General features: G+C 49.7%; 1 protein-coding gene across 2 annotated transcripts; it reads right to left on the reverse strand.

Annotated features, from left to right (window-relative positions):
* Positions 1-4,146: 4,146 nt before the first annotated feature.
* TEX29 (testis expressed 29) lies at positions 4,147-16,075 on the reverse strand. Of its 2 annotated transcripts, XM_084880189.1 has the most exons (5): positions 15,915-16,075; positions 13,320-13,427; positions 7,529-7,598; positions 6,309-6,475; positions 4,147-4,218 (listed from the first exon to the last, which is right to left on the reverse strand). In XM_084880189.1, exons 1-5 carry the CDS (start codon positions 15,970-15,972, stop codon positions 4,178-4,180), a joined length of 444 nt encoding a protein of 147 aa, XP_084736315.1. In that variant the 5' UTR covers positions 15,973-16,075; the 3' UTR covers positions 4,147-4,177. The 2 variants fall into 2 exon arrangements, with proteins under 2 accessions (XP_084736315.1, XP_084736314.1); XM_084880188.1 differs by lacking the exon at positions 4,147-4,218 and having other exon boundaries at positions 6,176-6,475.
* Positions 16,076-17,520: the final 1,445 nt, after the last annotated feature.

Here is a 17,520-nt window from a genome sequence, read left to right on the forward strand (position 1 = left end):
CGTAACAAAAGAATGCAAATCAGAACGAGCAAAAGGAAGGGTGAAGTGGGAGGGTCCCACAGGTAAGGCTTCCATGTTCAGGACTCAAGCACAAAGTAGGTCAACAACCAGGGATGCTCAGCCCAGCCTCAGTGTCCAGACTGGTTATTGGGGCTTCTTTCTAGAGCCATGATTGAGTGAATTGATGACCATGTGGTTGAATTCAATCATCAGGCCTCTTCCCTCCCAGAGATGGGGCTGATATCAGCTGGTTGTCCTTTCTGGTATGACCCATTCCCATTGTGATGCCTCTCATTAGCATAAACTATCTAGGGACTCACTATGAGTCACAAAGACACTCCTGTTATGTGGGAAACTCCAAGGGCTCAGAGGTTACCTCCCAGAATGGGGATAAAGGCCAAACCTTTTTTTGGGCTGAGACCAACTTCTTTATTACATATGGGTATATTGGTCAGGGTTCTCCAAATAAAGAGAACCAACAGGAGACTTATTTATTTACTGATCCTTTATAATAAAAGCGTAGGTGGAATCACTCAAGATGTCATCATAAGATGGCCTCCACAAGATGGCTGCCACAAGATGCCAGCAGAGGAGGGCAGTTGGGTGCAACTAGGACAGCAGGGGAGGGCAGCTGGGGGTGATCAGGCCAGCATCCTGTCTCATTCAAGGGGAGATTTTCCTGGTTCTTGGCACAATGAGGACTTTCAATTGAATCTTGGATCACTTGGCTATTATGTCATTAGACTCTGGATCTTATTTAAGTCTTGTATTTCAGCACCTTCCTCTGACACTGTGCTGCTGAGAGTTGGGAGGCATCACCTTGTCATTGCCAGATGGGGTTAGAAATCCAGCTTCCTCTCTCAACTTCCGTGACACCATGAAATGGGAGATCTTGGGGGCTTGTTGCTGCTGGCCTAGAACAGAAATCCAGCTTCCCCTCTTAATCCTCTTTGATACCACTCCAACTGGGAGGAACAGGGGTGCTTTGTCACTCTTCCTCATATGGCCTCTACTGACTGTGTGTGTGTGTGTTTATGTCGGGGGGGAAGCACTGGGTAGTAGTGAAAGTCTAATCAAATAGGATATAAATTGGGCTTTCCATGTGCTCTTCACTGATACCACAGGGGTAGGAGAGGGGCTCATGACCTCACAAGGTATGAAAGTCCTGATGCCTCACTTGGCCTTCTCTAACCTCCCATTCACCCCCTCAAACCCCACCTCCCTACTCCCCAGCAGCAGGGGCACCTTGTTACAGCCTGGTGGTATAATAGTCAACTTTGCTCATCATTATTGTTCATGGTGAAATATTGCATAGAAGAGTAGTTGAAATAAAAGGCTAAAATGCTTTGGGGAAATCTCTGAGAGTATTAATTATATATACTAATGGCTTTCAGAAGGAGTGAGAGTTGGGGAGTGATTTGCTATATACCCTGTGGGGAATTTGGTATATTACCCAACTATCATAGAAATACAGACAAGAGCTATATCCAGCCTATGTTACCATGGCAAAATAATAATATGTCGTATTAATTATAGGAGAATTTTTTTAACCTGTATGATAAAACTGATAATATTTAAAGTGCTACTTCTGGATTCTGATAGTCTTCCCTCAAAATCTTAAATCATTCTCTCAGCATTATTGCTTCTACTCAGCTCAGGATAACATGAAATATATAGATGCATACTGGGTCCACTGGGGTCCCTCAACCTGGCCTGCGGGGATTGGGCTGAAACCAGCAGTACAACATTCCCCAAAGGGTCCCAAATTGTGACAGGGTTCGGGCCAGGCAGACCAAGGGACCCTAGTATGCATATAAGATCTTTGGTTAATCTTTTCCTGCCCTTCTCTGCCCCCTTTCCCTTTGAGTTTTATCAGTCTGTTCCATGTTTCCATGTCTTTGCCTTGAGCGTCTGCCCCCTGGTGGTCAGTGCACGTCATAGCTACTGGTTGAAGGGCCACTTAAGCTTTTATATCTACACCAATAAAAGAAACATGCAAATTGACTATCCCTCTGCTACACCCACCAGCCAATCAGGAGTGAGTATGCAAATTAACCAAACAAATATGGCGGTGGCCATGGAGCGGGAGTGAGCAAGAGACTTGGGTTGCCCCCCGCAACAGAGGAGGCCAAGCTTCCTGCTCATCCTGGCCACCGCTGAAGGAGTAGCTGGGGGAGGGGGGGGGGGCGGGAGAAGGAGGGGCTGGAAGCCTGGGTTGTCAGGGAGCGTGTCCAGCCTCAAAACAGCTCTCAGCCCCTTACCCAGGCTGTCCACATCCCCATGGAAAAAACGTCCCCGCTGGGGGGTGTGGCCAGTCTGTAATCAGCTATGAGCCCCTCACCCAGGCTGGCCTCGCCACCCCAGTGGGGACCCTCACTCCATGGGGACGTGACCAACCTGCAAATCACCACAGGACTCTGGGTCCAGGTCGCCCCACATCCCAAGGGAACCCCCACCCTGATCCGGGACACCCTTCAGGGTAAACCAGCCAGTCCCCACCCATGTACCAGGCCTCTATCTATACTAATAAAAGGGCAATATGCTAGTAAGACTGGGAGACCTTCCAGGAAATCTTCCAGACATTCTTCTGGACAAAACCATGGTGGCAGGGCCAAGGTAGAGGTGGTTAGAGGCCAAGAGGGGAGGGCAGTTATGGGTGATCAAGCCAGGATGGGATGGCAGTTGTATGTGATCAGGCTGATGAGGGCAGGGGGAACCATTGGGGTTATCAGGCCAGTGAAGGGGGGCAGATTGGGGTGAACAGATCAGCAGGGGGCCCAGTTGGGGGCAAGCAGGCCATCAGTGGGGGTCCGTTGGGAGTAATCAGGACAGCGGGGAGGGGGGGAGTTTGGAGTGAGCAGGCCAGCAGGGGGGCAGTTGAGGGCAAGCACACTGGCATGGGAGCAGTTGGGTGTGAGCAAGCTGGCAGGCAAAGCAGTTAGAGGTAATCAGGCAGGCAGGCAGGCAATTGAGTAGTTAGGAGCCAGGAGTCCCCGATTGCGACAGGTATATCTGACTGCTGGTTTAGGCCTGATCCCTGTAAACCGGCAGTAGGACATCCTTCGAGGGGTCCCAGATTGAAGTGTGTGCAGGCCAGGCTGAGGGACAACCCCCACCCCCACCCCGCCCTGTGCAAAAATTTTGTGCATCAGGTCACTAGTATATAGATATTCAAGTTTCCAAAGTGAAAACCACCGAAACCGGTTTGGCTGAATGGATAGAGTGTCGGCTTGGGGACTGAAAGGTCCCGGGTTCGATTTCAGTCAAGGGCATGTACCTTGGTTGTGGGCACATCCCCAGTAGGGGGTGTGCAAGAGGCAGCTGATCGATGACTCTCTCTCATCGATGTTTCTAACTCTCTATCTCTCTCCCTTCCTCTCTGTACAAAATCAATAAAATATATTTAAAAAAAAAAAAAAAAGTGAAAACCAGACTCAACTAGGCTGGCTTGCATCAGCCATAGTCAGCATTGTCAAGCACTCTGGAACATATGTGCATCCTTACCTGGACAAGAGGAAGTTGCATTGGATGGTTCTGGGCCTCTCAGAACATGATGCTGCTCCTCTCATTAGCACTGCTTACTGCTGGGCAAGTCCAGAATTTCCTGCAAGTCTCAGTGACAATTCTACCCTGTGAAAGTGTAGCCCGTCTTTTGACAAGGGGGCTTCAGTGCTATCATCTTGTGTCAATGCTATAAGTGCCTTGATTTTGGTATCACTAGCAAACAGTGTCATCAAAAAAAAACAAAGCCTGCCCAACCAGCAAGGTTCAGTTGTTGAAAGTCAGCCTATGAACCAGGAAGTCAGAGTTTGATTCCTAGTCAGTGCACATGCCTGAGTTGTGGGCTCAACCCCCAGTAGGGGGCATGCAATAAGCAGCCAATCAACAATTCTCTCTCATCATTAATGTTTCTATCTCTGTTCCTCTCCCTTCCTCTCTGAAATGAGTGTGTGTGTGTGTGTGTGTGTGTGTGTGTGTGTGTGTTTTAAATCATAGTTTCTGGTAATGTTCTCACCCTCCAATTGGCTTTCTCTCCCCTGAGACAAAAATACAGCATTGACTAAGACAACACAGAACCGAAGCATTTAAAATACCTTTATTGTTTAAGAGTGGTTCATAAAGGTACCATTTTGTTTGGATATTTCTGCCAATCTTCATGTTTTCTTCATCATGCATTTCAACCCTTAGTTTCTTCAGTATTCTTTATCGTCACTGTTGCTGAATTTAAAACAACAATAAGTGTTTGGGTTTTTTAAGAATGATATATTTTTAACTGATTAGAGAGAGAGAGAGAGAGAAATATTGATCAGCTACCTCCTGCACATCCCCCTACTAGGGACTGAGGCAGCAACCTGGGTATGTGCCCTGCTTGGGAATCAAACCTGCAACCTCTTGGTACATGGGACTATGTTCAACCTACTGGGCAAGGTTAAGTGGTGCTTTTTTTAATGGAATAGTCAGCAATGCCAAGGAAATTCCCTCACGGTCTGTGAACGTATCTTTATGGCATACAATGGGCCATGATTCACTCAGTTATGTTTGGTAGGTGGGTTTGTGCTGCCCTGTCTCTCTACTCACTCCTGAGAGAGAAAGAGCTTCCTGGGGGAGAACAGTGTCCACCTTCCATGGCCTCACTGTGCAGAAAACACCCCGAGGAGGCGACATCGCACTCTGTGCACAGACATAGCCTCAGTTAGGGGCGAGCACTGAGATCCTCAGAGACCTTTGGGCAGGCCGCTTCTCCCAGCCTCTCCCTTTTTCTATTTGCCACAATAAAACCCAGTCATCCTATAAAATAAAAGCCTAATATGTTAAGTGTCCAGTTGTCCGGTCGTCTGTTCAACCAATCAAAGTATAATATGCACCGAAACCAGTTTGGCTCAGTGGATAGAGCATCGACCTGCAGACTGAAAGGTCCCTGGTTCGATTCTGGTCAAGGGCATGTACTTTGGTTATGGGCACATCCCCAGCAGGGGGTGTGCAAGAGGCAGCTGATTGATGATTCTCTCTCATCGATGTTTCTAACTCTCTATCCCTCTCTCTTCCTCTCTGTAAAAAATCAATAAAATATATTTTAAATAAAAAGTATAATATGCTAATGATATGCTAAGGCCATTCAACCACTTGCTATGACATGCACTGACCACCAGGGGGCAGATGCACTGACTGGTAGGTTAGCTTGCTGCTTGGATCTGGCTGATCAGGACTGAGGGAGACTGGCCAGACATGCCCTAGAGCCCTCCAATGGTCCCTCCCCAGCTGGCCAACCTCCTCCGTTCCTCCCTGGCCCCAATCATGCACTGGTGGGGTCCCTCAGCCTGGCCTGCACCCTCTCGCAATCTGGGACCCCTTGGGAAATGTCAGAGAGCCAGTTTTGGCCCAATCCTGCTCAACACAGGAGCTGCCCCCTGGTGGTCAATGCACTCCCACAGGGGGAGCACTGCTCAGCCAGAAGCCAGGCTCACAGCTGGCAAGAGCAGCGAAGGTGGTGGAACCTTTCCCACCTCCGTGGCAGCACTAAGGACGTCCCATGGGGAGTGGGCCTAAGCTGTCAGTCGGACATCCCCTGAGGGCTCCCGGACTGCGAGAGGGTGCAGGCCAGGCTGGGGGACCACCCCCCCCCCCCTCCCAACCTTCATGAATTTAACGCACCCAGCCTCTAGTGGATAATAAGAGACCTAGACCATGTTTCCAAACAATATCACCTAAGACTGAGCTGACCACTGAGATGTTTCTTTCTCTACCTAGCAAGTTGCTGACTGTGAAAAGCACCAAGCAACTGCCAAGTCCCCCTCAGAGTTAATCACATACAAGTGACTTTGCTTCCTGAAAGCTAGAGGTGTTGGAAGATTAGCTGTTGTGTTTACACCTCTTCAGCCAGGGCCACTGAGCAGTCAGGGAGCCACAACAGGAATGTTGTCAGGCACCACTGCCAGGAAGCCACTGGATCACATTTGCCAAGGCTGCAGATACACCCCAACATCACCGCCACCCCTTCCCCACTGCCCACCATGTAGCTGAACCGGCTAGAGAAGAAGGGATAATAGAGAGGCAAAGAGAGGAGGAGAAAGAAAAGATAGAAGACGATAGTTATGGAGGGAAATGTGCCTGTAGAGCAGGAACATGCTAGACCCTCCTAATTGGAAAAAAATATAGTTAGTCCAAACTGAAAAAAAAAAGAAAGAAAAAAGTGCAACATCTGCTAAAAGGCTAATGTAGCTGCTGCCTGGGTATCTTTCACAGGTCAGATGTGTCGAGGGAAGAAAGCTGAGCCCTGAACCCTGAGGCTGGGCAATCCCGACTCTTACTCTTAAGGGTGTGCCCGCCACATCCAGCACACGGCAGTGCCCTGGCAGTCCGAGCTTTCCACACTGCCAGCCTGCGGGCAATGGGGGCCGCCACGACGTTCTCTCCGGACTTGAATGGCAAAGGCAATTCCATAGCGGCTTTCTTCTCTTTCCTTTCCTGAACAACCCTGAAGGCAAAAGAGAGTTCTTGTCAGAATCAGAGAAATTAAAGATGGAAAATGACGGAGCGCCAGTGCTCCCCCCTAAAAGGGTAGGTAGGGCTCATGATCATGCGTGTAGAAAATCTGTCAGGGTAAATGCTTTCCAGGGATCTTCAAACTACGGCCCGTGGGCCACATGCGGCCCGCAGAGGAGTCTGATCCGGCCCGCCAGGTTTTTTGGGCAGTGAGCGAAGCCGAGGTGTTACAGTAGGAATTAGTAGTTCATATAGTCCGGCCCTCCAGTTCTCTGAGGGACCGTGATCTGGCCGCCACTTTAAAAAGTTTGAGGACCCCTGCTAGACCTTGGGAGCTCCCAGGTGAGTGAGTTCCTTCTACCTGCCCTGAGCAGACGTCTGCGTGTGGCAGCCAGACTCCCCAGGACAGCAGCAGGAGTGGGAAGGTGTGCACTGTGGGCAGGTGACCACAGGGTCGGTCACTCAAGACGCCGCTCAGTACCACTCAGAGAGGAAGACAGTTGTCCTTGTTGCTGGACAAGGTGCCTCAACTAATCGCAGGGGCTTTTATGCTGGTCTGAGGGAGAGACTCATAGTGGAAGCCCGCCGCACCCTCCCGGGCCCCCCCAACCCCCCACTCCAGGGGGAAAGCTGAATTCCAGTCCGGCCAGGGGGCAGCGAGCAGCCTAGGTAGCCTTGCTGGGTGTGCATGTCGTCACCATGGAAACTAGGGGGGGAAGGGGATTGTGTCTGAGGGCATGGAGAGGACAGGACTTTATCACAGGAGGAAGGGGCGTGGTCGGCCTGGAGTCTGAGCTCTGCAGACAGCCCCCACCTGCTCCTTGTAGGAGGGCTGTGGAGTGAAATGATTGAAATGATCCGTGCTTATGAAAGGCTGGCTGGTATTATTGTTAAGCTCGGGGCGGGGGGGGGTGGGGGGGGGGGGAGAAGTGGCCCCTCAGGCCTCACAGGCAGTCCAAGTGGCCCCAACAGCACTGAGCCAAGGAAGGGAGTCCTCTCCCTGCTCCTCTCCCACCAAAGTTCTACGTAGAACAGAATGACTGACCTGTAAACAGTAGTGAAAATAAAGGCCCCGGCAACGATCAGGATGAAGGCACAAAACACGTGCACATAACCTGAAAAACAATGTCCATTTACCATCATTTGGGTTAATTACAACAAGGCAGTCCTCCTCCTTGAGGTGGGCCTGGGCCCTCCACCCTGCAGCCCTTCTCCGCCCAGCTCATCCCTGAGCACTGGCCACTCCCCTCCCGAAACACCGCCCTGGGACCATGGTCACCCACACACAGACCAAGGCTCCACATGAAAGGGACTCAGGGTGGTGGTCGTGGCTCCCGGACGACAGAGGACTGCCGCTGAGGGGAGCCTGCAGAGGGGGTCCCTTGTCTGTCCCCCAGGAAACAGCGGCATTGGGCCTCCTGCCATCTGGCACCTCACCCTGCCCCCAACTCCCTGAAAGTGAATCTGAAAATGCTTTTTGGTGTTCAATTCCATTGGTCTGATTTCAGCTTACATTGACTGAGTTTTTCTGTATTACCAAGGGTTTTCCCTGGACTCCATTGCTTCTATCTTCTCATAACCCATCCCCAATGGAAGAATCAGGGCTTTCAAAATGACTCTTGGGGGGTGGCCTCTGTCTTGTCTTCCCCTGCCTAGAAGCATTAGTTAGTTTAAATTCTCTGCCCCTCTCCATGCCCATGGAGCTTTCTCCTAGGGGTGTAGCCAAAGGCACAGAGAAGGCATACTTTAAACGATGTTGAACGAAACGAATTGAAATGAACAAATAAAATTCACTATATTTGAAAGAGTAAAATGAGAAGATTTTAAGGGACAAGAGGGTAAACCTCTAAGTTTTGAATTCCAGAGGAGGTGTATCCCTGAGTGGGATCTTGTGTCTTGGTTCATGAAATAAATTCAGAATTAATAATAGTGAAGTCCGGTTAGAGAGAGACACATAGTTAGACAATGTGTCAGGATTTGACCATCAGTATATCTTCTATATCAATGGTTCTCAACCTTTCTAATGCCACAACCCTTTAATACAGTTCCTCATGTTGTGGTGACCTGCCAACCATAAAATTACTTTCGTGGCTACTTCATAACTGTAATTTTGCTACTGTTAATGAAACATAATGTAAATATCTGTATTTTCAGATGGTCTTAGGCAACCCTGCTAGCAGTTCTCAACCCACAGATTGAGAACCACTGCTGTAGAGCCTAAGACCATCTGAAAACACAGATATTTACATTATGATTCATTAACAGTAGCAAAATTACAGTTATGAAGTAGCCACAAAAATAATTTTATGGTTGGGGGGTCACCACAACATGAGAAACTGTATTAAAAGGGTCTTGGCATTAGAAAGCTTGAGAACCACTGGTCTATATCTTCATATGTGCAGGTATTTTTGGTCCTTGAGGTCAAGCTCCTGGAGGCAGAGACTGAGCCTGTGTGCAGAGTCTGGCCAGCACAGTACTTGTTATAAACAATATGTATGGTTTTTAATAAACTGTATATAATGATCCTTCAGAAACAGCAGCAATTGAAAGACAGCATTATTTTCTTCAAGAAGTATCTGGAGAAATTCTTCCCCAAATATAATGAAACAGACGTTTTACAATCAGCTCAGCATGTCTCATGGAGAAACGGAAGCCGTACACTGGGGAGACATGACATGTTCCATAATGTGCCTAAGTCAAGGCTGAAGGGCGAAGGCAAGTCACTCTCTCTGATTGTTTCTCAAAGACCTAATGCTAATTCCCCGAGTTCACATTTTTAATCATACAGATTATGTCGCAGCACAATGTGCACTTCAAACCAGCCAATTTAAGAAGTTGGTGAAAGGTTTTCATAACATGGAATTATGCGCACAAAGAACTCATAATACCCTGTCACCGAATACTACAACTTATCCAGCACAAAGGTTCAGTCGCCGTCTTCGGTGAGTAAGACGTCAAAGAAATGAAAAACAATTTGAGGGCTCAGTGAGAACCCAAACGCAGGGCTCACTGCCCAGACCCTTCCCACAGATGGCCCGCCCGCACCAACGTGAAAGAAGTCAGAGGCGAGAAAGAGCCCGGCCCACACAGCTCATGAAGGTTGAAAGGATGAAAAGAGGATTAGCGCTCGCCTCCATGCAAAAATGACACATCCACTTGCAGAGCAGGGGGCTCTCTTCAAGGAGAAAACATTCTTGAGAGCTCATGGGGGTTGAGGGGAGAGCCAAAAATTAAGACACCAATAATTAAGGTGCCGTAAGGTGTTACTCATTTTTCAAATGAATAACAGGCACAAATAAGGTGATTATACTGGTTTTAACAATGTTTGTGGTACATTTACAAAATGGTCAACTCCCAGGGAAAATCCTGATGAGAAGATGCTCGGGGAGGGACAGGTGGGGAAAGCAGCAGCAGCTTGGATGACTCCCCCTTGTTGGTTGCAGTCTCCCCTGGTTGTGTCTTTTTCACTGAGATATGAGAAAATTTGCATCGTTAATGGCCGAAGACGGTGTCCAATCCTGTGACTGACCTGGGAATTGAATGTCTTCTACATCTTCATATGTAGAAGATTGAAAGAACAACCCAAATGCCCTTTGGATGTGAATGTTTCCTGCTTTGAGGACCCCCAAATGGTAAAAGACCCAGAAAAACTAAGTTGCATCAATGCCTAGGATACTGGAGTCTTCTAAGAAGGAAAACCCTGTGATGGAAATGAAGTGAGCTGAATGTAATCATCCACTGCTCTCCAAATAGCGGTGTGTGTGTGTGTGTGTGTGTGTGTGTGTGTGTGTATGAAAACCACCAACACACAAAACAGAAATAAAAAGATGGTAAGTGCCCAAACCAGCAAATTTTGGCCAAATCACCAGCCAGTGCCATGAACTCAGCTCAGGAGTACCTGTCACATACTCCAGGGAGTGAGCTGTTGGAATCCTACCTAATAAAAGAGAAACATGCAAATTGACCGCACCTTCACTATGCCCACAAACCCCTCCCACCAGCCAATCAGGGCAAGCATGCAAATTAACCCAACCAAGATGGTGGTTAATTTGCATATCCAGGCCAGATTGAAGACTGAAGATGTGTAGAAAGAAGCCAAGCACTGCGGAGAAGCAAGTAAGCAGGGTGGGGGAGAAGGGAGAGAAGCAGGCAGGGCAGCGACTGCAGCAGGAAACCCTATTGCAGGAATCTTCCTGCAAGGGGCATCTAGTATAATATAATAGGCCGTTCAACATTGGAAGACCCAGGCTCAAAAAGATTTCTCAAATAAGATTCTGGCTAAGGTTGTGGGTTTTAAGATGAGATAGATGGAGGACAATGAACTCCTTTAAGGAAAAGCACTGTGTCTTGTTGCAAATTCTCTGCCTGATTATGTACAACTAGAGATGCATTACAGCTCAGAGTAACTTTCAGGGTGACATCAGCATAAACGCCTTACAAGAAAGGGAGTCCTGCAGGAAAAAAGGGAAAGATACTGGACAATAACAAATCCACATGAGGAATAATTTGATAAAATCCAATATTCTTTGATTAAAAAAAAAAAAAAAAAAAAAAAAAAAAAAACACAAGAAACTAGGAACAGAAAGGAACTTCCTCAACCCATAGCTACCAACACACTTAAAGGTGAAACACTGGAAATTTTCCCCTAAAATCAGAAATAAGTTGAAGATGTCCATTCTCACTGCCTCTTTTCACCATTGTACTGGAGGTTCTAGCCAGGGTAACTAGGCAAGAAAATGAAATAAAACTGCCTCTATTAGAAAGATAGAAGTAAAACTATCTCATAGGCAGATGGTATGATTTTGCAGGTAGAAAATCCTAAGTAAGCCATTAATAAATGAGTTGAAGAAGGTTACAGGATACAAGACCAATACACAAAACTTTAGTTCTATAGACTAGCAAACGTTCAGTTCTCTCGGGTACATATTTAGGATTCTATGTACAATTTGGAAGTAAACTTAAGAAGACAATTCCATTTACAATAACATTAGGGATGCTGGAGTCTCCCGAAGGTGGAGGGCGGGATTAATAAGGAGATGTGGTCCCAAGTATCCAATTCAAGATCTAAAGGAAAAATTGTCATCAGAAAACCAGCCCAGCTACAAATGGCATTCATTGTGACTTCTTATCTGCCACTTTTTGAGAAGCCAAACTTCCTTTTCTTTTGGCCTAAGTGCCAAATCTTCACCATAAAACTGGACAGATGCTCTCCCTTTGGGTGAGCCAAGATCCTGCCAATACATTAGTTTCTTGAATCATTTTATCCAGATTATCACTTACTTCTTCAAAGAGCTGGCTTAGAGCTGTGGGTGGTGGGATCAGGCAGCCCCAGGGGCCGATAGTTGGTAACACTCATGGGTCACCAATGTTTCTGGCTTCCTAGTCTGACTGTGTCCAGGGATGAGAAGGCAGATGCACTGTCTTGCCTCTGAGAGGCTCAGTGGAACCGGGACTCCGAGGAGAAAGACAAGAAAAGAAGAGATCCTCCCAAGCCACAGAGCACAGGGCACCTGAGTCCCCTTCGGGGGGTGAGGACAGGAGAGCAGCCTAGGACAGGGAGGGGCATCAGAGCTGTTGAGTGGCCCGGTCAGTGGCCAGCTTTTCGTATCTGTGGGCACTTTTCGCCTCTGTGATGAGGTCTTGTGTAGGCTGCCCGGGCCCACAGGCTTGTTTAATCTCCCCTCAAACAGTCCTGGAGCCCATTCAACCACATTTCTGAAAGGGCCACAAACGGCAAGAAACCCATCAACCCGCAAGAGGAATGTTTTGAGCCTAGAAAATTCCAGAGGCACAAAGACCTCTGGAATTTCTCTAAAGCAGTGGTTCTCAACCTTTCTAATGCTGCGACCCTTTAATACAGTTCCTCATGTTGTGGTGACCCCCAACAATAAAATTATTTTCGTTGCTACTTCATAACTATGATTTTGCTACTCTTATGAATCGTAATGTAAATATCTGTGTTTTCCGATGGTCTTAAGCGCCCTGCTAGCGGTTCTCAACCTGTGGGTTGAGACGAAAATAATTTTATGGCTGGGGGTCACCACAACATGAGGAACTGTATTAAAGGGTCGCAGCATTAGAAACGTTGAGAACCACTGCTCTAACGTGTGAGAAATATCCAGAAAGTATATTTAAAGCAGCATCCCTTCTGGGCCAGGCATCTAGTTTATATCCTCCTCTGCGCCTGCTTCCCCCCATCCACACACCCCCCCTCTGCCCTCTGAGCATGGCCCCTAGCAGGCTGGCCGGAAGCAGCCCTGTTATGAGGCTGACGCTCTCCCCAGATCCCACAGCCCCCACCCCAGGCGTCCCTGCGGGCCCTACCTCCACAGGCACAGCCCAGCCTGCAGTGATCTTAGTGTCAGGGCTGTGGAGTTATTCTGATTAGGATGAGACCGCAGAGACCTCCCCAGACCTCCCACTCTCCCCAGCACAGGGGTCCCGTCATCCTCAGGGTCCCAGCTACACTCTCCAGCCCTCACCTGGTCAGGTCTGGCCTTTTGCACAGCCAGCAGCCAGCCCCGCCCCCAACCAGCTGCTTTTGTAGTGCTGAGTCCCCAGCGCCAGCGGCTACACCCCCTCAATGACCCAGGTCTTCCAGGAAGGATGCTCTCGGTCAGTCTTCTTCCACAGCAAGTCTGCCATCTGCGAGGGGGCTTTCCTGGGGCCTCAGTCCCAGTCCCAGACCCTCAACGCCCTCTGTTCCCGCTAAGCAGAGATGTGGCCAGGATGATGTGAGAGGCCTGTCCAGGGACGGAGACCAGGGAGGGAAGGCAGGCCCCTCCTGACCTTCACGGCTTTGTCCCCCTGGGGTGGGCCCGGCCCCGAATACTTACTGGAAACTGACTTTTCTTTGCAGACGCCTTCGTGAAAGCAGCACCCGAGTCCCTTGTACTGATCTCTGCTGTTGTGGCTGCATATGTGGTCCAGAGGCATGTCGCACACTGCAGAGCAGACACACAGACCTGCTATGGCCCCCAACACAGCCACCCCCATCATTCTCACATCGCCAGGCTTGGAGGGGAAATTCGGGCGTGCATGTGGTGGGTTTTGTGATGTTTTTAATTGTGTGTCATACAAATCTCACTTTGAAACTAAGATCTGGAATATATTGGGTTGCTGGACAAAATAATGCCATGCTAGTGACACAGAATAGTGCAGGGTCCTCTGATGATGGAGATAATACACCTCTGAGGAGCGGGGCGCTCTAGCTCTACAGAGAAGGCGGGAACAAAGACCTCACACAGTGGATATCTGGGAGTTGGGTTATAATGTGTAATTAATTCCCTTGTAAGCAGACGGTGAATTACAATGATCACTGTGGGTTGAGCGTTAGTTCAGAATCTAAAAGTTGAGTCAAAAGGAAAGAACGTTTCATGCCAGATCTGACATAAAAAGAGAAAAAGGATAATGAATGTGCAATACACTGCAGAGGGTAAGTGGCCGCTTCAGCAGAGCTCAGCTGCCCAACCCGATGCACCTTCAGCTTTGAGGACCTGTGGTTCCCTGACTGCAGTGGCAGCAGCCTCTGCGGGCTCCTGGGGTGTCTGTCACTAGGGGGAGAGAAGGTGTGTATGTGTGTGTGTGGGGGGGGTGGGGGGGGAGATGCCCACCTTTTCCTGACTCTCCAGTGAATTTTTCTAGGGTTCATTTTGACTTTCAGACTAAAGGGTTCCAGAGAAACCGCTGTCCCCCTTGCCTTTCCCTCCCTTTCCCAAGACACCCCCCACTCCGGGTGTGACAAATACTGTCGCCACGGCCGCCCACACGGCCCACGCCTGATAGGGATGTGATGGAACAGTGATGGCTTCTGAATGCCACTGCAGCCCTCGGAGCCCGCAGCTGGACTCCGGCAGAGCTGGAGGATGTGAGACATCCAGCCGCTGACCTCCTGCACCACGGCTCTCTCCTGAAGCTGGGTCCTGGTTGCCCCTGACCGGGAGGGGCAGAGGGGCCTGTCCTTGGCACAGCTGGACCAGAGTGGCTCCCAGGCTGGTCCAGGAGGCCATGGCATGCTGGCCTCCCCCGGGGCCCTATGGTCACTGGCTCTCGGTCGCTCTGCAAAGTGGCTGTCAGTGTAATGGACGGGGAGCTGTGCTGGGTTTTGCTTCCAGTGTGGTCCGGGCTACAGGGAGCCCCACCGATGACCGTTTCAGGGACACAGCAAAGCGAGTGTCACCATGCCTGCCTGTGGCCCCTGCTGATGCCAGTCCTCAACCGCGTCCAGAAAGATCCCAGAGACTCATGACCACACAGCTGGCGGGCAGAGCTGGGACCCATCTCCGTCACGCCTCTATTCCCACCTCGCCCCATGGCCAAGGGGACAAGCGTTCCCAGACTTGCTCCAGGTGGCAGTGGCTGTTGACTGCAGCAAACACACGGGCGGGAAAATATTCATTGTCCCCTCGCCTGGGTCGTCGCTCAGCCAACTGAGCCTCAGCAGCCAGGGCTGACTGTTCTTTAATATCACCACCACACAGGGGAGACCGTCTTGGCACAGATTTCCCATTTGGCTGCGTTAATGTGCTATTTTGGAACAGCCTCGAGTCCCCTACCCCCCGCTTTGTGGAGGCTGTCTCCCCACTGTGTCTGGGTCCCCCGTGGGCCTCCCTTCCCCTCCCTTGCCCTCCCCAGCACTGTTTGGCTTGCTGGGACCTCCCGGGATGTCTCAGGGTATTTCTTCACCACGTAGAAGAGTCTCCCATCTCCATCCCTGGCCACTTGAGGAACCTCCCTAGTCAGTCCCTTTGCCAAGCCAACAGACAAAAACAAAAAAGGAAAACCGAATTCCCTTTCCTTCTATTTTCCAATTTTTGGGGCATAACTATAGTCGTGCATGAAGAAAAAACTGCTGAGAAAAATATTCAAGACACACACACATGCACGGTGGAAGTGACCCCTTTCCCTCTTCTCCCCCACGTCCCAGTGGTCTCACTTCTAAAAACTTCCTCCGCGTGGCTTTAAGCCGCTGCAACCACACTATGTACACACACTGGCCACGAGCTCTGGAGAAAGTCACGGTTACACACAGTTTCCTTCAACACGCAGGCACAGTGTCCAGCTTCGCACCCTGGCCGCCCCGGATGGGCGTGGGGAAAGGTGAGCTTCACTGTTAAAAAATATTTTTCTTCTTTTAAAAAAACACTCTCTCTTGCCATAAAAGTTACGAAGTAGCTAAAGTATATGGTTGGCATGTCCTAGGAAAACATCTTGAATCCTCTAACCCCTTGTGAAATAGTTAAATATATTTCTTATGCTGAAAACCTCAGGTTCAGGGGGTTTTGCAATGAAACTTTAAAATAATGAGGACTTCACAGTATTTTCCTACATTATTTTAAAACACAGGTTTCTTTGCCTTCCTTTCTCAGCCTGGTGCTAGTCACCCACACCTTGGGTTGAAACAGGCCCCTTTAATGTTCTCTTCTCCTTACCTGCAAAATTCTTCAGGAAGTGCGACTGGGACTTTTTGAATTCTGGCATATATCTCATCGCAGCAGCTGAAGGACGGGTGAGGGATCAAGGGAACCTGGGAGAGAGAGAAATTAGGCCAGACCTTGAGGCAGCCGGGCTGCGTCCGGTCCGGTCTCACCTGTCCGTCATGGGCCCAGCTGAGCCCCAGCCACAGGTTTCCCAGCTACACTCCAAGCAGACTTCAGGATCAGACAGGAGAGACTGGCCACCTCCTCCCTCCTGCGGCCACTGATGAGCAGAGTGCAGAGTGAGTGGCTGGGCCACCCCACCTGCTGTGATGTCACAGAGCCCCCTGACATCACACAGAGGCAGGACTGTGACGCTGGCCACTATAGGGCAGGCAGGATGCGTACAGGGCCGAGGAAGGTGGGAGAGCCTTATGGGCAGGCAAGGCATCAAAAACCCTGCCTTCTGCCTGGTCGATGTGGCTCAGTGGTTGAGCGTCAACCTATGAACCAGGAGGTCACAGTTTGATTCCCAGTCAGGACACCTGCCCGGATTGTGGGCTCGATCCCCAGTGGGGGATGTGCAGGAAACAGCTAATCAATGATTCTCTCTCACCATTGATGCTTCTCTCTCTCTTACCCTCTCCCTTCCCCTCTGAAATCAATGAAAATATAAAATAAACAAAAAATAAACACCTGGCCCTCCTCCAGACATTACACCCACCCCATTCCTATGGGACAGCAGGCCTGGCTTTGGAACCAGTGTTTGAGTCCTGTCCACTGCCTCCTCCTTAGAGAGCCCACTTCTGCTGGCACTGCTGGCACTCCTGGCACGCAACGTGAGTGAAACAGACAAAAGTGCCCACCCTCGGGGATGTGTATTCTATGGAGGGAGACAGCACACAATGTAGGTCAGACACGCGCTGTGAGAACAGGAAAGCAGAGCACACCTCCAGGCCATGCCTGGAATGGGGGGTGAGCAGGCGGCCTCAGAACTAGACGGCAGCCGAGCAGGTTTAGAAGGAAGGGAAGGCACTATGTAGGCACCCAGGAAACACGTGCCAGCCTGAGAGGAGCCAGTGCAGAGGCCCTGGGGCAGGCCTGGCGAATCTGAGAACCCGGGAGGCCAGGGTGGCTTGGATGAAGAGAGAAACGGCTCAGAGACTGAATCACAAGCAAGCGTGCAGGATACTAGTCGAACTTCAGCCTTCACTAAGGGAACTAGGTAGGGCGCTAGGGCTGGATTCTGTGCAGGTGGGAAACTGGATTACATGTTAGCATCTCTCTGGCTGTGTGGAAAATAGACGAGGAGGCAAGAGTAAGGTGACCAGATGTCCCAATTTTTAACCATTTGTCCCGCGGCGTTTTAAAAATTTGTTAAAAAATTGGGACTATCCCCCCAAAAGCGGGGCCGTCTGGTCACCTTAGGCAAGTGTAAACATGGGGAATGGTGTAATCCTCTGGGAGAAAAGTAAGGGTGGGACCGGGACAGTCACTGGTTGAATGTTGTGTGTCGTTTTAAGAGTCCATGAGATTGGCCGACAGATCTGTGAGTGGGAACAGGTCAGGGATGAGCCTAAGGATTCTCCCACCGCAGGGAAGATGGGTGTGAGAACCCAGG

Source organism: Pipistrellus hanaki, assembly GCF_964339955.1.
Source record: "Pipistrellus hanaki genome assembly, chromosome: 3".
In the NCBI taxonomy this organism is placed as follows: domain Eukaryota; kingdom Metazoa; phylum Chordata; class Mammalia; order Chiroptera; family Vespertilionidae; genus Pipistrellus; species Pipistrellus hanaki.

What these genes read in the sequence shown, in the direction of transcription:
- TEX29 (XM_084880188.1), bottom strand. Translation starts at nt 15,972, where the DNA reads ATGAGATATATGCCAGAATTCAAAAAGTCCCAGTCGCACTTCCTGAAG. An exon ending in CTTCCTGAAGAATTTTGCAG is followed by an intron (nt 13,428 to 15,914) that starts GTAAGGAGAAGA and finishes TCTGCTCTGCAG; the next exon opens with TGTGCGACATGCCTCTGGAC. An exon ending in CAAAGAAAAGTCAGTTTCCA is followed by an intron (nt 7,599 to 13,319) that starts GTAAGTATTCGG and finishes ATTGTTTTTCAG; the next exon opens with GTTATGTGCACGTGTTTTGT.